The following is a 19,940-nucleotide window of genomic DNA, read 5'->3' as shown; positions in this document are numbered from 1 at the left end:
GCACATCGCCTGCGTAGAGGAAGTATGGAAGCTTGAGCTTGGATAGGAGTTGGCACAGAGGTAAGAGGTAAATGTTGAAAAGGGTGGATGACAGGGAAGAGCCTTGAGGAACCCCTTGGTTAAGAGGAATTTCTTTAGATTCGTGGTTTCCGATGTTTTTGTACAACTCTATAGAAGTGCTATAGAAGTGTTTAGTAGTAGTATTGGTACTACTATTGGACATCATTCAATATGAACACATCACAAATGTAATGAGAACAAATAAAAAAATGTCCTTACAGCACCTTTATGAAGCTCATTAAGAGGGCACTTAAAGGCTTGGTTTCACATATCCAGCTCTTTGCCAATGCGGGGATATAACGCAAAGACATAATTTAAAAGAGAGCGGCTAAAGACTGAAAATTAGGGGAGGAAAGGCTTTTAGCTTATTACTTTGCACTTAAGTTTTAAACATAGTCAGAGTTAATTTCTAATAATTTAATTCCTTCAGCAAATATTCATTCAAGTAGCTGTATGAATGTCTCGGGTTTTCCTACTGATTCTGAAAATAAAGCATTACAATTCCAAATGAAACTAAATTCCAAGCTTTCAACTTCATTACCCTCTGTGATAGCTTAATTATGCAGAGAGTCTAAAAATATCTATAGTATATAGATTTCTCCAAGCAAAATTATATCCTGTTAAATGTGCAAAGAAATCCTGAATGACAAATTCTGTTAGTGTTAGGGCATGGGATAAAGGTGCCTGCTGAAATGTTGATCAATTATGTGCTACTGTTTAATTTACTATCACAGGCATATTAACATCTGACAAAAATGATCCTAATATTGTTGCAGTTTATTATACACTGTATAGTTAGGGAGCATAAAGAGAACATGATTAGATTGTAATGTAAGCTAATTTCCCTATATTCCATTCCAAAGATAAAACTACACCTCTCTGTCCCTCTATCATTTCTGAATTATTATTTATATTTTTATTTGGTCAACTTAACACCGTCTCCTTTTTCTCTTCAACTTTTTATAATTCTCTTAAAAACATATAGATTTTTTAATCTTTATATTAAGTTTATGTGCAAATGTACAATAAGCATATGCAATACATGCCTAACACATTAATAAAGACTTTTGAGCAGAAGGTTTATGTCACAAAGTGGAAAAAAAAGTATACAATGAATCAGGATTCAAAGAAGAGATTCACAAGTAAAAAAAAGGAGACAAGAGGAAGAAATGTGTGTAAAGAGCAATGAACAGAAATGAATAAGTTAAAAAAAAATAGCAAACTATCAATGTCTCAAAAACAAAATACATTAAACCATTTAAAATATTCCCTTATGACTCAACCACAGTCACTAATTTCACTCAGAAAGGGCAAGGGATGGTACCAATACTACTACTAAACACTTCTATAGCACTTCTATAGAGCTGTACAAAAACATATACAAGGTAGTCCCTTCTCGGTAGAGCTTAAAATATATTCAAGATAAACAAAGATTTTAGAAATTTCGTTCATAAAGAAAATGGTTACAAATTAATGAAGCTGTAAGGACGACAATCAAGGGGTAAGATTTAAAAGCAGCTTCAAAAAGGGGGGTTTTTAGACAGGATTTAGACAAGTCAAGAGAGGAAAGCTCAGCAAATCTAATCCAAGCATTTGGTGCAGCCAGGTGGAAAGCATGGAATTGGGAATTGGCAACAGAGGAGGGCGGCAAAGACAGTTGTGATTTACCTGGGGGTCGATGCAAAAAATCAGCGCAGAAAATGTGCACTCAGTGTTGAGCACCCGCTTTGAGCGCACCTCTCCTGGGCCCAAGATTGAATATGTGGGGTTGTGCTGCCAAGGAGGCACTAGGGACAAATGTGCGCCCCTAGTGCCTCCTTGGCAGTGGGCACCCAGGAGAGGTGGCTGTCAGCGGGTTAGGACACGGACATTCAATTTTACAAATGACCGCTTTCCTAACCTGTGCAAAGCCACATGTTAGGAAAATGGACGCTCGTAAAACTGAGCGTCTATTTCCTAACCTGACCACGGCACACTTTTTTTTTTTTTTTTAAACCTTTTTGTTTCTCCAACTTTGTATCATCATGATATTAAGTCTGAAGATGTATAGAAAAGCAGTATTTTCTGTTTTCCTGTGCACTTTTTTGGGCTGGGCAGAGAAACCCACGACCCTTGCTCTTCAGTCCTGCCTATGGGTGCCAAAATCTTAAATCTGGCTTCTGTGTATAGCCAGCTTTACTTCTAAACCTGCAAATTTTTAAATACCTTAGCATCAGGTACTAATTCTTTCTCAAACCCAGAGTCTCTAAAGTAAATGGAAGAAATGATATAGAATTAAATTAACTTAAATTGGTTCATATTAAAGTTGGACCTCTGTGTATTATTGAAAAAACCTCAAGCCCAGAAGATCCAGGCAAGAAATCTTCTGTCATAGATGCTTTTCTAGCATTAAACTAAGCTACTGTCCTTCTGTCCAAATTCAAAGACAGAAGATGCCAAAAGATTAAGCACATCAGCTCCTAGGCTTCAACTGAAACCAGAATGTCCTATTCAGCAGCAGCTGCAGTAAAAAAAACAAAACAAAACAGCAGCATAGGGAGCATTCTCAGGAGAAGAAACATCTGAGCTGGGTGAAGTTTGAGAAGAAACATCATCCATGGCCCTTGCAAATTTCTGCATTCTGGAAACCATAACTCCTTGTCTCCCAAGAGCAGACAATCCAGCAAGCTGTAAGATGAATGAAACAGTCCACTGGCCCAACCACAAGCATCTTCAGTTGGATAAAGCCAACTGTTTGTGCTTGGGCACAACCTCCAATAACAACCTGTTAGAGTTAGTACAGTGCTGGCATGGACACGAGAAGTAGCTTAGCATTAGTAGTGAGGCCTATTCTCTTGCTTTGCGCCAGTATGCAGAAACACTTCTGGATGACATCATGAACACAATTGCTTTCTCACAGAAGAAATGATGCCCAGCAACTTCAAGGCCATTTGGTATGGACATGGAGATCTCACAACCACCCGCAAAAAGATATTTGCTTCAGCAGGCTATCAAGCTGCATGACTAACTCAAAGAATGTGTAATCTCAAGCAAAGATGATTTTCCTACATATGCCTGCAGAGAACTTCCTCTCTTTCTTGCAAGAGCTAAGTAGTTCCTGAATCTGCTCATGGAAGAGGGTCTCTACTGCTAAATGTAAAGGAAGAAAAAACCTCTGGCCTGGAACAGACAGTGAAGCCTGTGCAACAAAAGGCTATAATAACATGCAACATACAATTAGCCAGTAGCAATAGCAACTGACTAGTGATCATACCAAACTCTTGCGTACCCGTTTCCTTCACCGTTGGCCAAAAGGAGGAATCTGCTGGCATGGATGAGATTATCCTGCTTAACTTGATAGCTAGGCACAGAAAGATATTTCTGTGTGGAACTGACTTACCATATGTTTCATTTTTTATCTTTGTCTATGTATGTACCAAGGTTATAATAAATATTATAGTACCCCTGGGTGGTTTCTTGGTAGTCATGTTAATGGCTGTTAAAATCCAACAAAAGTTAAAAATAAAATAGATATAAAATAACTGAGAACAATCATGGGATGAACAGAAGATAAGCGCTGTTATCTAGGCCCTGTAGTCAACTTGCTTCAATACTGGAGTCAAAAATAAGAGCAGAGGACAAACAGCATCCAGTGTGTTGCGGCCTTTCAACAGGAAGGCATTAATTATAAACGCTAGTGTTTTAATAGCATTTGAGATGTAATTTTAAAAATAGCATTTCACAAAATGTATCATACTGAATGATAAAGCTATTAAGCAATTGCCAATAAACATTTAAACTGTCAGATAACAATGGAAAGGATAAACAAATGTAAATCAAATACGACTGAAATTAGCTCTAATACTGTACACAAGAAACTCTTCCCCAAAAATAAGAAAAATAGTCATATCTTACCTTCCAGTTTCTTCACTTTGGCTTCCAATTTTTTCTTCCTGTCAATAGTGAATGAATTAGTTTTAACAAAGCATTTATTCTTTTAAAACACACATTGCAGAAGTTTACTCCCAGTTTCAACAGCACAAAAGAAAATTCCACGAAACTATTTCCATAAAGCAGCACTTTTCACCTATAAAACGCGCTCTCTGAAAACAGCAGCTCACCAGTCTCACAAATTGGTCACATGACCCTACTCAGTACCCAATGGATAGAATCTTTCAGAACATGCATGGAATTCCCATGCTGCAGTAACCACCACAGCGAGAGTTTTTTCAGTATTCTGCTGCAAAGATTATCAAGTTCTGTGGCAATTTGTGTGGCAAATTTGCATAATTTTAAATGTATTTTCAATTTATTTACAATTTTTTTAACCACTTTATAAAAGGAATCTCCAAACTAGGGCCCACCATGCTTTTCTTGGAACAGTATCTGAATCATGGAGACATTTTTTTTTTTTTTTTTTAATAAACAGCGGTGGCAAAAAAGCTGGCGGGGTTGCCCATGGCCTGCTAGCAGGATAAGAGATGGCTAAAGGACACTGCTGGGCAGGTGTGAATGAAGGGAATGAGAAGGGCAAGAGACACACAAGGAGGGAGGGGAAAGGAATGAGAGGAAAGAGGGGTGAACGTGTAGTGACAGTGAGATAACTGGGGGATGGAGGAATAAGAGGCATGGGGAGCATGAAGAGAATGAATCAGAGGAGTGGGACATAAGAGGAAAGGAGAAAATGAGAAGGAAGGGAAAAGAAGAGAGTGAAGAGAGGGGAAGGAATGAATGAAAGGGGTGAGAGACAGGAAAAGAGATATGGAAATGAAATGATGTGGAGAGGTACACCACACAAACAAATGCATGCACTGCTAGTGGGGGGGGGGGGGGGGGGGGGTGGTGGAGGCAGATGCAGGGGAAGGGGAAGTGGAAGCCAAAGAGCAGGGTTACTAACTTTCGAGAAATCTAAAAAATATTAAAGCACTATCTGCCACACCCCTGGGAACCCAGTCCTCTCCCTTTCCCAGCATTTTAAATTGTTAGGAGTCAGATATGCACCCCCAGTAAACTGAAGACTCAAAACAGGACCCCTAAATCCACTCCCTTGATAATTTGAAATTATGTAACCCTTCCCTTAAAAATTTTGGGGACCCCTGTTTTATAAAAATAAAGTCATTTTTTGGCATTTGTGCCCAGTTAATGTATGTGGTTCTTTATGGAGAAATTTCCTTACCTGTTAATTTCCTTTTCATTAGTCCTGCTACACTCGTCCAACCCTGACAAGTGGGTTATCTCCCCTACCAGATGGAGGCAGACTATACCGATTTCTACTGACACATCACAGCCTTGACTTTAGAGGTGGTGCTATCAGCAAAGATCCAGTATCCTTCTGATAAAGCTTTAGATAAGACCTCCCATCACTGAAAAGTAATCAATTCTTTTACTCAAATTATGAAAAGAAGTTTCTCTACAATATACAATCAGAGGGAAGGAACCAGACGAGGAAAAAAAGAATCCCAACCAACAACCTTAGACATCCTGCAAACAGATTCTCGTTTCCAGGGAGGGTCCTGGATTGGTGTTAACAGGACTAATGGAAATGAAATTAACAGGTAAGGAAATGTCTCCTTCCATCTCATCCTGCTACAGCATTCCAGCCCTGATAAGTGGGAAATACAAAAGCTTCATCTACCCAAGTGGGAGGAAGCGAGGGCTGACCTAAAGACCCGCCTCAAAACACCATATCCTCCCGCACCATGACGTCCAGTCCATAATGCTTCACAAAATATGTGGAGAGGACCAAGTGGCCACTCTGCAAATATCGGCAGGAGCCAGCGCCTGCACCTAAGCTCAGGATGCAGACTGTGCCCTAATGGAGTCTGCACAAACCAATGCCGGAGGCTGCTTATCCTTCAGAAAGTAACCCGACTCAACTGTCTCCTTTACCCAACGAGCCAAAGTAGCCTTAGAGGCCATCTCTCCTTTACATGGACCCCCAAAAAGGACAAATAACTTGTCTCATTTGTGAACTCCAGATAGTGCAGTATGAGCTTTAGCATATTCAAGCACCTGAGAGAATGATACTCAGGTCTGCACACCTCCCGAGAAAAAGTCAGGAGGGAAATCACTGATTATGTGAAAAGTCAAATTAACATTGGGAGGAAGGATAGCACTGGTTGAAAAAACATTGTGGCCAATGAGATCAAGGAAGGGATCCTGACAAAAGAGCCTGAAGCTCTGAGACCCATCGCACAGAACAGATTGTAACCAAAAAGACCATCTTCAACAACAAATCCTTGAGAGAGCTGAGGTTTAATGGCTCAAAAGGGATTCCCGTTAGAGTTCTCAAAGACAGATTAAGGTCCTATGGGGGAACAATAGGCAGGAAAGGCAGACATAGCCTTTTCACACCCCTCAAGAAGCGGATCATATCCTAATGAGCAGCAATAGAGGAACCTCTATGTTCCCTCGATAATATGCAATAGCCACCACATGCATCTTTAAGGAGTTCAGGGCCAGCCCTTTATCTAGACTGCCCTGAAGGCAGGCCAAGATGGAGGAAACCGTAGCCCGTCAAGGGGACCCCAACCTGGCATGACAGAATTGTTCAAACAGGCACCAGACATGGATGTAAACCAAAGAGGAAAGACCATTTCCAGGACTTCAATAGCGTGGATATCACCACGGAAGTTTACCCAGTCTTGCAGAGCTGTCTCTGCTCAAGAGCTAGGCCATAAGTGAAAATGGAGCTGGACCCTCCATGACCAGACCCCTAAACCAAAAGCCTTGCACCTTTCAAAGTCACAAGGATCGGGTCATCTGGAGCCGGAATACATCTGCGTATGAAGGCCTGCGTGTCCAATCTAATGCAATCAGAATTAGCCAAACTGTGCTCCAGCTCTATTCGCTGCAGTAGCCTGCCTATGCGCACCCATGGAGGGAAGGGATACAGAAGCTCCCCCTCCAGCCATGGCTGTACCAGGGCATTGATCCTCATCGAGCCCTGCTCCTGCCATCAGCTGAAGAAATGATCTACTTTTGCGCTCCACTAGGTCACCATCATATCCAGCTGCGGACGACCCCATTTGTGACAAATCACATGAAACACATCTGTGCACAACTTCCATTCCATTGTATTATGTGTTTTGTTTTGTTTTGGGGTTTTTTTAAAACAAGAAAGACAACCCAAAATCATAAAAATGGGCACTAGAAGGGATGAGTTGAGCCCTACCCCTCAAAGAAACCGAAGAGAACAAATAATTCAAACTGAGAGGACATGTACATCATGTTGTAAACTGTTGTGATCTTTATTTGGAACAATGGTATATAAAATGGCTAAATAAATACACATGTTGTAATGGGATGACTGAGTGAACTCCATGTCACTGTCTTGCAAATGTCTTCAAATGAGGTACATCTTCGTTGAATGACCGACACTGCTCTTCCCTAACATTATGAGTTGTGACATGGCCCAAGATGAAGTCTGCCTGAGCATAAGAAAAAGCTGCAGAACACTATTCAATATGAAATGGTGCACTTTGTCACTGAGTTCCCAGGTTTATTGAGACAAAAGAAAAGCTGGGTGGACTTTCTATGGATTTGAGTCTGCACCAGATAGACTAACAATTCTTACAGTTCATGTAATGAAGGACCTTTTACCCTTCATGGAGATGTGTAGCTTAGGGAAAAATGTTGGCAGGATGATTGACCAATTAAGGTGGAATCAAACGCTTCCTTAGATAGGAAATTAGGATGCAAAGTACCACTGTACTATGGCAGACAAGTCACTAGGCCTAAAATTTGCTAACTCTGCAGGCTGCAGTGACAGCCACCAAAAATGCAAACTTCCAGGTCTGGTACTTAAGTTCACAAACATCAAGCTTAAAGTGGATTGTCATTAGTTGGTTAAGAACCATACTAATATCCTATGACACTGCAACAGGCTTGACAGGTTTCAAATGAAGCAAACCCCACATAACTCCAACAACTCTGGTGCGTCTTAAGGTCAGGTACGTCTTATGGAGCAAAAAATACGGTATATGTAATTTGTAACCTATCATTAGACATCATTCCTTGTACCTGAAGAATGGAAGGTGGCCAATGTAACCCAAATATTTAAAAAGGGCTCCAAAGGTGATCTGGGAAACCATAGACCAGTGAGCCTGACTTCAGTGCCGAGAAAAATCATGGAAACTATTATAAAGAATAAAATCACAGAACATATAGACAGACATGGTTTAATGGGATACAGTCAGGATAGATTTATCCAAGGGAAATCTTGCCTCACAAATCCACTACATTTTTGAAGGATTGAATAAACATGTGGATAAAGGTGAACCAGTAGATGTGGTGTATTGAGATTTTCAGAAGGTGTTGACAAAGTCCACACTTCTGAAGTAATACATTGGTTCCTTATCTGCGCTCGCATACAGTTCAAGCTCCTCTTTCTTACCTACAAATGCCTTCATTCTGCAGCACCTCAACACCTCTCCTCTCTTATCCCTGTCTATGCCCCTCTTTGTACACTCTGCTCATCGGATAAGTCCCCTTCTCCTCTACTGCCAATTCCAGACTGCATGCTTTCCACCTGGCTGCACTGTGTGCTCGGAATAGTCTTCCTGAATTGGTGTGACATGCTCCCTCTCTTGCCATGTTTAAATCCCATCTAAAGACCCATCTAAAGACCCACCTTTCTGAGACTGCTTTTAAATCTTATGCCTGTCAGATTTTAAATCTTATGCCTGTCAGATTTTAGTCTTGACTAAATTTCTTTTAACTAAGTCTCTTGTCCTATAAGGTTATCTTCTTAGATTGTAAACTGTATTGAGGAGGGACTGTCTTTCTGTATGTCTGTACAGCAGTGCATATGTTGTGTAGCACTTTAGAAATGTTAAGTAATAGTAAAACTAAAAAGTCATGGGAAAGAAGGCTATGTCCTTTTGTGGATTGCAAACTGTTTAAAAGATTGGAAGCAGAGAGTAGGATTAAATGGTCTGTATTCACAGTGGAAAAAAGAAAAAACAGTGGAGTGCCTCAGGGATCTGTACTTGGACCGGTGATTTTTAATCTACTAGATAAATGAAGCTTGACCGACGTGCCGCAAATGCGCAGTAGAGAGCAACTCTACTGCGCTTGCGCGGGCAGCACGTCGGTCAGAGCTTGCCAGTAACCAAAATGGCGCGGCGAGGAGCACGAGCAGTAACGGCGGCCACCATTCTCACATCTATGAAGAATGAGAGCCTGACCTGCTCCGAACCTCGGCATGCAGGGACAGCCACTGCAGGAGACCTCTCATGTTTCTTTGTGGCTATCGGACCCATGGATGGCCCTTCTCCCCCCGAAACGTAAGCAGCACACAGACCAAGGCGGCTCAGACACGCCAGCACATCGAGCCGTGCACCATGATGTACTGGGCAGAAAAAAAAACCCTTACAAGCCCGGGATGCACCAAAAGCTAGGGATAGACCGAAAAAACCCCTCACCCTGTGCCGCCAACTTCACAAGGGCAGACAGCCGTCCCTCAGACACTCAGGCCTCCCGCACCTTACCTCTGACTAGACCTCCCTCTGGCACTCCAGACTTTTTTTTTTTTTTTTTAAACTTTAATAAATGTTAGTAAAAACTTTCTTCAGCATAGAACACAGAGCTGTCCAGCACTACAGGATGATCAGCCAAATTAAAAAAAAGAGAGGCAGGCTGAGAAAATCAGCCACCCTGAGTTCACAGCTGCCTTAGGAGCCTCATGAAGAGGAGGGATCTGGACCACCAGATTTATACCACATGGGACAACGGACCGAGCATACAAAAATGACACCGAACCCCAGCTTGTCCACCTCAACCAGACACGAAGGATCCACCAGGACCCAAACACACCCTGGGAGGAAGGCTCACAAAATCGAAGTACTATCCAGACTGCAGAACTGCAGGTTTTGCACAGTCCATCTGCTGGAGACAGAGAAATACTGAGGAACTGCAGGTGGCACATGTGATTATGTTGCAGTGTCAGTAAAACTTTCACTGTCTCCATCTGCTGGCAGGGATGCAAAAACCAGGAGTCTGGACTGATCTGGATACGTATAGGGAATTGTTATTGCATTTTTGGTTTGGGAGCACTGTGCTGGTATTGGGACAAAATTACCAAGGATTAAGATCCCTAAACTGTGCTGGACAAAGACTAGTTGTGGTAACAGCTAACAGCAGTTGGTGCAGCTATGTAATTCTTGGGTCAAGATTTCAACACCAGCTTCACTGAATTAGATTTTAGCTCTCCATCTTCACAATGTTTCAGATGTCTCAAACACTTGTAGCAGTCACTGGACCTCTACAGTTTGCATGGGTTCATAACTGGCCTGCTTCTCTGAAAAGTGAAGAAAATTGATGATGCAAAATTAAAAGATTTCTTCTTGAGAAAGAGGAGCCAAAGAGATGAAAAATATTTGGCCGCGTGGCCTGCAGGCAATGGACACAATGAAAAAATCTCAGACTAGATCAGCAAAGTGCCAAAAAATTACATTAGGACAAACTTAAGGAAGTTTGGGTAAAAAGCTAGGAAAGGACTGAAGTACTTTTCAGAAATTCTGCAGAGAAGCACCACAGAAAATGCATGTGATAACCTCAGCAAACAAACAGGAACTGAAGGGAGCTATGGAAATGCTGCAACAGCAGGAAAACTATCACACTTAAGCAGTTAAAGGCTTTGCCTTTCCAGAGAATGCTGAAAGATTTATTTGGCTTGATAACTAATCTCCCTATATAATTATGCCCAAACTAGCATACAGTAGAAAGATTCTGTCCCATTTGGCACCAAGCACCATCATATAACCTTCTTGTGTTAAGGTGAATGGCTTGTCTTTAGAAAAAGCAAAAGATCAATAGATCTTTTTATTATATGAGCAGCATGAAATTATTTATCATTACCAAACCAGTAACTAAGTCTTTACTGAAAAGATTATACATAAGATGGAACATACAGATATTGTACAGTGAGACATTTTAACATTTCCTAAAGAGCATACATACACAGCAACACTCTTGTCATATTCTTCTTTCACGCGAATGTATTCCAGATGAGTCTGTCGGTAAACTTTAAGGGAGCTCTAAACAAGGAAAGAAACGTAAGAAAGCAGAAAGATCAATTCAAGTGATACAAATGGTGTGTATGGGTGTGTGTGTGCTCAGTAGAAGGAAGTTGGTTATGCTTTATATTTTCATCAGAGAGGCTAATTCATATTCATATAATAATGACGTATTCCTCAATATCCAGAGATAATTTTGTATATGTTGGACACAAAATCAAATTAAATACACTAACTGCATGTGTATTTGACTACTTGATCTGAATCAAACTGCTGTGTACGATAAAATTAAACCAATTTACTGAATGTTTATGTTCTAGAACTCAGAAATGTTACTGCTACTAAAACATATACTACGCAAGTATATTTAAATTTCAGGATCCAGATTACTTTCTCAAGAAAATAAAATTCTCAACAGCAATAATAAAAAGGAAAAAAATCAATACACTTTAAATGGTGCTGTGAAAAAGGCTATTAAAGCCAAAAAGGCATCTTTTAAACAAGAGGTGGGCAAACTACAGCCAGCAGGCCATATCCGGCCTTTCAATGCCTTTCTTCTGGCCATCCTAGCTTTTACAAACACTGTATTACGTACGAACCACCAATGCTCATAACTGCTTGCCTGAGTGCCAAATTATTGCCCTTGATGTTGTGGTGAAGAGAGTAACATCAGCCTTGATTGACATCAGGCAGGAAGGTCCAAGCATCAGCGCAATGGCCTGGAGAAGATGTACTCTCAACACACAACAGTGCCATTTAAGTACGTGCTGTCAGGGTTCCCACTGCCTGCCAACAAAAAGAGGCCCCACGCAGCAGTCTGGTGATGGCGCGCTGGTAGGTTCTTACCCCTGCCAGTGAAGAGGCGCCCTGGGCAGTGGTGACCTACCAGCAGGCTTCCATCACCCAGCCGGCAGGTAAAAAAACGACGTCTTGGGGAAGAGGGGTGAGTCATATGGCCTTAATAAACTAAAAGGGAAGAGATATAACTAAGGGAATGAAAGGGGGAGGTGAGAGTGAGGAGAGGGAAGGGAGTGAGTGGGAGGGAATGGGGTGAGTGACAGAGGGAATAGAACAGCATGAGGGGATGAGTGACAGAGGAAAGAGAAGGGGTGAATGACTGAGGGAAGGGAAGAGAATGAATGGGAGGGAGGGAGGGATTGACAGGGAAGATAATGAATGGGAGCAAATGAATGAGGAGTGAGAAGGGTGTGTGAAGGGAGTGAATGGGAAGAAGGGGTAAGAGGGGGTGAGGACTAAGAGGAAAGAGAAGGGAGTGAATGGTTGACAGATGAAAGGGGTGAGAGGGAATGAACGAGACGGAGGGAAGAGGTTTGAGTGACAGAGGGAAGAGGAGGTTGAGTTTCAGAGGGAAGGGGGGCTTGAATGACAGAGGCAAGAGGAGGAGATGAGAGGGAAGAGGAAAGAAAGAATTAGAGGGGTATGAAAAGAGGGTAGAAGGGTGCATGACTAAGTGTGTGTGCATGTGTGTACGTGTATGACAAAGGAGGAAGTTTGTCTGTTCCCTCCTCTCCTTCGCACTACTAATGCATTACAATCTCAGGGTGTCTGGAAATGAAACGTTTCTAGGTATGGCAAAGGGAGAATTTTTTTGTATCCTTCTTAGTTTGGTATGTCTGCTGTTTTGAAATATTTGATTGAATTTTGGGAAATGTTTAAAGATTTTTTGTATCCTTATTCTTGTTAATTATTACATGGAGAAATTACTACTTATCTGATAATTTCCTTTCCTTTAGTGGGGGTAGGTCAGTCCTGAATGGGTTATGCACCTCTGCCAGCAGATGGAGACTGAACAAAAGCAGACATCATGACTATATAGCCCTGCCTGACATCAGCCTGCCTGTATTCTCTGGAAAAGCCAAACTACGGACAAACCTGATTATACTCTATCATCATTAGCAACAGGCAATCGTTCATATTTCTCAACCGGAATGCTGAGCTCAGTCTAAAGAAAAAACATATCTAGCAAATTAAGGGCTAGAGAAGCCACTTAACAATTATCAACGAAGAGCATAACTCACCCTGCATAACTCACACTAAGGCGGCTAACCACAAAATCAAACTCCGGCAGAAGAGGACGGACCTGGGATTGACCTACCCTTCACTAAAGGAAAGGAAATTATCAAGTCAATAGTAATTTATCCTTCCTTAGCGTTCAGGTAGGTCAATCCCAACGAGTGGGATGTACCAAAGTGGTAATGCAATTCCATCAAGAGAGCAAGATGCGCTGAAGAGGGTGCATATGTGCCCTCGCCCAGGGAACCACTTCTAATGCGGCAGCCATCAACCCCAGGACCTGTAGATAAGACCACACGGTCAGATGAACAGAGTTTCACAGGGATCAAACTCACAGCATCAATGTGTGGATCCGAGAATCCAGCAGTTACACTCCACCCTGCCTTGTATCAACATGAACCCTGAGAGACTCCAGGATCTGAGACAGCTGCAAATTGCTCTTGGCCAGATTCACCACCCAGCTTAGTTTCTGTAACAAGAAAACCACCATGCAGGAAATGCAAAGACACTCTTCCAGTGTCTTGACTCGAATCAACCAGTCATCCAAATAGGGGTGAACTAGAATGCCCTCCTTGCGAAGAGCCGCCGCCTACCACTACCATGACCTTGTTCCTGGGGCCATGGTTAGTCCAAAAGGCAAGACCTGAAGTTGGTTATGATGATCCAGGATGGCAAATTGGAGGAACCGCTGTTGTTCCCGGATGGGAATATGCAGATACACCTCCATCAGATAATCAGAGATGTGAGGTACTCCCCTGCTTGAACCGCCATAATGACAGTGCGCACCATTTCCATTCTGAAATGTGTGACTCGTAGATGTCTGTTGACACCCTTGAGATAAATGGAATATCAGCCCAAATTTTGCTGTTTCGGGAACGGGAATCACCGCTTTCAGAATCAATAGCTGCTGTAATGTCGCTTCCACTTCTACCCTCTTCTGAGGGGAGTTGCATGGAGAGACCATGAAGGCATCTGGAGGAATGCGAAGAAATTATAGAACACACTATTCTGAACCACTACGAGAACCCATTGATCCAAAGAAATCTGGATAAAACCGGGATAGACGACCACCTATCTCCTGCAGCACCAGGTAAGCCTGCAACCTTCATTGAGAAGAACAAGGGGCTCCATCTCCGGAGTCCATATTCTTTCGAGGACATCGAAGGCAAAGGGACTGGGATATCTGGGAAGAAACTCCTCTATTAGGCCGAAAATGCTGGTAATCTCAAGGGCAGCCACTTGCCTGAAAAGTTCGGGAAGCTGGTTTCTTATCCTCTGGCAAACGAGGGATCTGGGTCTCTCCCTATTTACTTGCCATTTTTTCCAATTCACTACCAAACAAAAGCGAGCCTTTGAGGGGTAGCTTAGTCAGATTGGACTTTGAAATATTATCTGCAGACTAGTTGCGCAGACACAGCTGCCATCTGGCCACAAGAACTGAAGCAGCTCCTCTGGCTGCTGTGCATACCAAGCATGCCTTTTACGGGTAGCTTCCTCAAATCATATTTCGTGGTATTATCAGCTGACTGGTGTCTGAGCTGTGATCATCATGGCCAGGGCCAAAGCCCTAATCAAATCATACTGCACATCCATAACGAAAGCTGTACCCTGCTCCATTCATGCCAAGTCAAATGAGCTCCAATCCTCATCCAGGGTATCTGGAAGCTTTTAAGATCATCACATAGAGCTCAGGCCAAACATCCCCAACAAATAGAATCTTGCAAAGCTAATGCCGATGTCTCAAAGGCCTGTTTAAGCAGAGATTTGATTACTAATGATACAAAATAAGTCAAAGTTATTAAATAACAAGTGGATTGTCAGAAATTGCAAGAGGACCTTGCGAGACTGGGAGACTGGGTATCCAAATGGAAGAGGACATCTAATTCAACATGCAAAATGATGCATGGAGGGAAGAGCAACCCAAATTATAGCTGCTCAATGCAAGGTTCCACATTGGGAGTCACCACTCAGGAAAAGGGCAGTGGATAATGTGTTGAATATCTACTCGGTGTGTGGCAGCAGCCAAGAAAGCAAATAGAATGCTGGGAATTATAATGAAAGGCATGGATAATAAATCAGAGAATATCATAATGCTGTTTTATTGCTCCATAGTGCAATGGCACCTTGAGTTTTGTGTGCACTTATCACCCCATCTCAAAAAGATATAGCACAATTGAAAAAGTGTAGAAAAGGATGACAAAAATAATAAAAGGATGGAATAAGTCAACTATGATGAAAAGCTAAAGAGTTTAGGGCTTTTCAGCTTGGAAAAGAGACAGCTAGGAGAGATATGATAGAGGTCTATAAAATGAGTGGAGTGGAATGGGTAAACATGAATCGGTTGTTTACTCTTTTAAAAAGTACAAAGACTAGGGGGCATAAATTAAGTAAAACAAATAAGAGAAAATAAATTCTTTTCTCAACGCATAATGCAATTCTGGAATTTGTTGCCGAAGGATATGGAAAAAGCTATTAGTGTAGTTCGATTTAAAATAGGTTTGGACAAGTTCTGGAAGAAAAGTCCATAAACCATTATCAAGGTGGACTTGAGGAAATGCACTACTTATCCCTGGGATAAGCAGTATGGAATCTATCAACCTTTTGAGATCCTTCCAAGTACTTATGGCTTGGATTGGCCATTGTAGGAAACAGGATGCTATGTTTGGTCTGAACCAGTATGGCAAATCTTATGTTCCTTTCATAAGAGTCCCTGAAAACGGTACCCTCTTCCAAAGGGTTTGTGGTCTTGAGAGTAATGGCAGTAAGCAAGATGTCTACCTTATGGGCCCAAAATATAGGCTCTTGATCCTCAGCCAGAAGGAGATACAATTGTACTCATAAGTTTACATACCCCTGGCAGAATTTGTGTGATCAGATAAAACACATCTCTTGCTTTTAATGTGTTTCAAATTAAATTATTATGCATCACAGAATAGCACAATCATTAAACAAATTATAGCAATAAAGGAAATAAAAAAAATCCTCCTAAGTCTTCCGGTACAGATCCCACATCATTTTGGTTGCCCTTTTCAGGACCACTTCAGTCCTGTGTCTATCCATTTTCAGATATGGTCTCCAGAACTCACCAAGGACCTGTACAAGGGCATCACATCCTCTTTTTTCTTACTGGTTATTCCTCTCTCTATGCAGCCCAGCATTCTTCTGGCTTTAGCTATTGCCTTGTCACACTGCTTCACTGCCTTCAGATCACCAGACACTATGACCCCAAGGTCCTTCTTCCAGTCCGTGCACACTAGTCTTTCACTTCCCCCCCCCCCCCCATCACATACTGCTCATTTGGATTACCATACTCCAGATGTATGACTCTGCACGTCTTGACATTGAATCCCAGCTGCCAAATCTTCGACCACTCTACAAGCTCTCTTAAATCACTTTTCATTCTCTCTACCCCTTCAGGTGTGTCCATTCTGTTGCAGATCTTAGTATCATCTGCAAATAGAGAAACTTTATCTTCAATCCATTCTGTAATGTTGCTCAGAAAGATACTGAACAGAACCAGTCCCCATAGTGATTCCTGTGGCACTCCACTTAACAAGATTCTACCTTAAGAAGATTGCTGGGCAGACTGGATGAACCATTTGGTCCTTTTCTGCCATCATTACTATGTTAAGTAACACCTCTCTCAGAGACTCAAATGGATGACCAACTAGGTATGTCCATACCAAATTCAGATTCCAGGCAAATACTAACCACTAGAGACCAAATGTGCTTCACTCCCTGAGGGAAACAAGATGCATAAGGATGATTTAAGAGTCTGCCCTTCAACCGGCCTCTGTAATGGGAAATGGAGAAATTACTTACCTGATAATTTCATTTTCCTTAGTGTAGACTCAGGACCAGTGGGTAATGTTTCCCTCTGCTAGCAGATGGAAGATGGAGTCAGATTTCAAAGCTGACGTCACCCTAGATATACCCCATAGGTATATCTAGATATAACCTAGATATACCTCAGCTCCTCAGTATCCTCTCCAAAAAGCCATTGTGGATATATATCTTTGCATAAACAACTTGGTTAAACTTCTTAAACTTGATTAAACTGAATCAACTGATTTCAAAAACGGGAGACCGCCAGTGCACTCAACTAAGTTAACGCCAACACCAGATTAACTGTGGGTGTCTTGAACTAGGGGTAGGCAATGGCTTAACCATATTTGTTTAGTCTCGAGGTTCGCTGTGGGCGGGATGCTGAGTCCAGCTGTCTACACTAAGGAAAACAAAATTATCAGGTAAGTAATTTCTCCATTTCCTAGCGTGTAGCCAGATGGACTCAGGACCAGTGGGATGTACAAAAGCTACTCCTGGACAGGGTGGGAGGCTGCCGTGGCCCACTTAGTACTGCCCTTGCGAAGGCTGCGTCTTCTCGGGCCTGAACATCCAGGCGGTAGAACCTGGAGAAGGTGTGTAGGGAGGACCATATCGCCGCCCGACAGATCTCGGTGGGCGATAGCAGCTTGGTTTCTGCTCAAGGTACTGCTTGGGCCCTCGTACAATGAGCCTTAACTTGCAGTGGTAAAAGGCTTTCCTGCCTCTATGCAGGCTGCCTTGATTACTTCCTTAATCCAGCAGGCTATGGTTGCCTGCAAGGCCGCTTCTCCTTCTTTCTTCCCGCTGTGAAGAACAAACAAGCGATCTGTTTTGCGCACCGGTTCTGATCTTTCCAGGTATCGCACCAGGAGTCTGCTGACATTTAGATGGCAAAGAAGGCGTGAGTCTTCTGAGTCCTTGTGTTCATCCGGAGATGGTAGGGAGATGGCTTGGTTCAGATGAAACTCGGAAACCACTTTCAGTAGGAAGGAGGGGACAGTGCGCAGCTGTATGGTTCCAGGAGTGAACCTAAGGAACGGTTCCCGACAGGATAGTTCCTGTAGTTTGGAGATGTAATGAGCTGAATATACTGCAACCAGGAATACAGTCTTCAATGTTAAGAGGCGTAATGACAGACCACGTATTGGTCTGAAGGAAGCCCCCGCTAGGCAGTCTAATACCAGATTGAGGTTCCAAAGGGGCACCGGCCACTTTAGCGGTGGCTGAAGTTGCTTAACTCCTTTTAGGAAACAGGTCAAATCTGGATGAGCTGACAGACAGATACCGTTCACCTTGGCTCTGAAGCAGGAGAAGGCAGCTACTTGGATCTTGAGTGAGTTGAGTGACAATCCCTTCTTCATACAGTCTTGTAGAAACTCCAGAATCATGGGTATCTTGGCCGTCCACGGGAGTATCTCGCGGTCCAAGCACCAGGCTTCGAATATTCTCCAGATCCGTATGTATGCCAGGGATGTTGAGAACTTGTGCGCTCAGAGCAGGGTATCAATCACAGGCTTCGAGTAACCGCACTTCTTCAGGCGAGTCCTCTCAAGGGCCAGACCGTAAGAGAGAAACGAAATGGATCTTCGTGAAGAATTGGGTCCTGCTGGAGAAGGTCCCTGTGTGGAGGTAGGCACAGAGGGCTCCCCGCAAGGAATCTTTCCATGTCTGCATACCATGGGCGTCTTGGCCAATCCGGAGCTACTAGTAGAACTAGTCCCCTGTGGTGTTCTATCTTGCGGATGAACTTGCCCAGTAGTGGCCATGGGGGGAAGGCATACAGTAAGACTTCCTCTGGCCAGGTCTGGACGAGGGCTTAGATTCCTTGGGAGTGTGGCTCTCGTCTGTTGCTGAAGAACCTGGGGACTTGGGCACTGATATAGGTGGCCAGCAGATCCATGGCTGGTAGGCTCCAGGGATTCACTATCAGTTGGAAGGCTGTGGTTGACAGCGTCCATTTCCTCCGGGTCCAGGCTCTCTCTGCTGAGGAAATCTGCTGAGAAGTTGTCTTTTCCTGCGATGTGGGAGGCAGAGATCCCTTGTAGATTATCTCCGCCCATGCCATGAGAGGATCTATCTTCAGGGACACCTGATGGCTCCTGGTTCCTCCATTGTGACGTTGTCCGACATTACTCGAATCGCTTTGCCCCGGAGTCTGTGGCTGAATCGCAGGCACGCTAGTCTGACTGCTCGAGCTTCCAGGCGGTTTATGTTCCATCCACCCACTTCCTTGCTCCATTGTCCCTGGGCCGTCAGTTCCTGACAGTGGGCTCCCCACCCTTGCAGGCTCGCATCCGTGGTGAGCAAGATCCAGTTCGGTAGGGATAGGTTTACTCCTCTGCTTAGGTGGTCTTCCTGTAGGCACCACTGAAGCTGAGAACGTACCTCTGCTGGTAGTTGGAGGCAAATTGAGTAGTCCTGGGACAGTGGGTTCCAGCGTGACAGTAAGGAGCACTGGAGCGGTCGCATATTGGCCCTTGCCCATGGAATGACCTCCAGGGTTGATGCCATGAGGCAGAGGACTTGAAGATAATCCCATACCTTGGGGTGTGCATTGGTCATCAATCGTCGTAATTGTTCCCTCAGCTTCCTTCTCCTCGGGGGAGGGAGGAAGACTTTGTTCTGTTTGGTATCGAAACTGGCCCCCAGGTACTTTAGAGACTGAGAGGGCTGCAGACTGCTCTTGCCCGTGTTCACAACCCAACCGAGCTCCTGCAGTAGATTCTTGACTCTGCTGGTTACTTGCCGGCTCTCTTTCGAAGACTTTGCCCTGATCAGCCAGTCATCCAAGTAAGGGTGTACCAAGATCCCTTCCTTCCTCAGTGTTGCCACCATGACCACTATAATTTTGGAGAATGTTCTAGGGGCAGTTGCTAGGCCGAAGGGTAGCGCTCAGAACTGGTAATGGTGACCCAGTATCGCAAAGCGTAGAAAACGCTGGTGATCATGATAGACTGGAATGTGAAGGTAGGCTTCGGAGAGGTCTAGGGAGGTCAAGAACTCTCCTGGTTGTACTGCCATTAT

General features: G+C 43.3%; 1 protein-coding gene across 3 annotated transcripts in view; it reads right to left on the bottom strand.

Annotated features, from left to right (window-relative positions):
- ICE1 (interactor of little elongation complex ELL subunit 1) overlaps positions 1-19,940 on the bottom strand; it is a 205,402-nt gene that overhangs the window by 125,303 nt on the left and 60,159 nt on the right. For all 3 annotated transcript variants that reach the window (XM_029589992.1, XM_029589993.1, XM_029589994.1), the window contains exons 6-7: positions 11,002-11,078; positions 3,955-3,992 (exon numbers count right to left, since the gene is read on the bottom strand). In XM_029589992.1, the coding sequence (XP_029445852.1) occupies positions 3,955-3,992; positions 11,002-11,078 (115 nt within the window). The remainder of the gene's footprint in view (positions 1-3,954; positions 3,993-11,001; positions 11,079-19,940) is intronic.

This window comes from Rhinatrema bivittatum, chromosome 2 (genome assembly GCF_901001135.1).
Source record: "Rhinatrema bivittatum chromosome 2, aRhiBiv1.1, whole genome shotgun sequence".
Classification (NCBI taxonomy): domain Eukaryota; kingdom Metazoa; phylum Chordata; class Amphibia; order Gymnophiona; family Rhinatrematidae; genus Rhinatrema; species Rhinatrema bivittatum.
The sequence above is the reverse complement of the archived record's forward strand: the minus strand, read 5'-3'. Positions and strand labels throughout refer to the sequence as shown.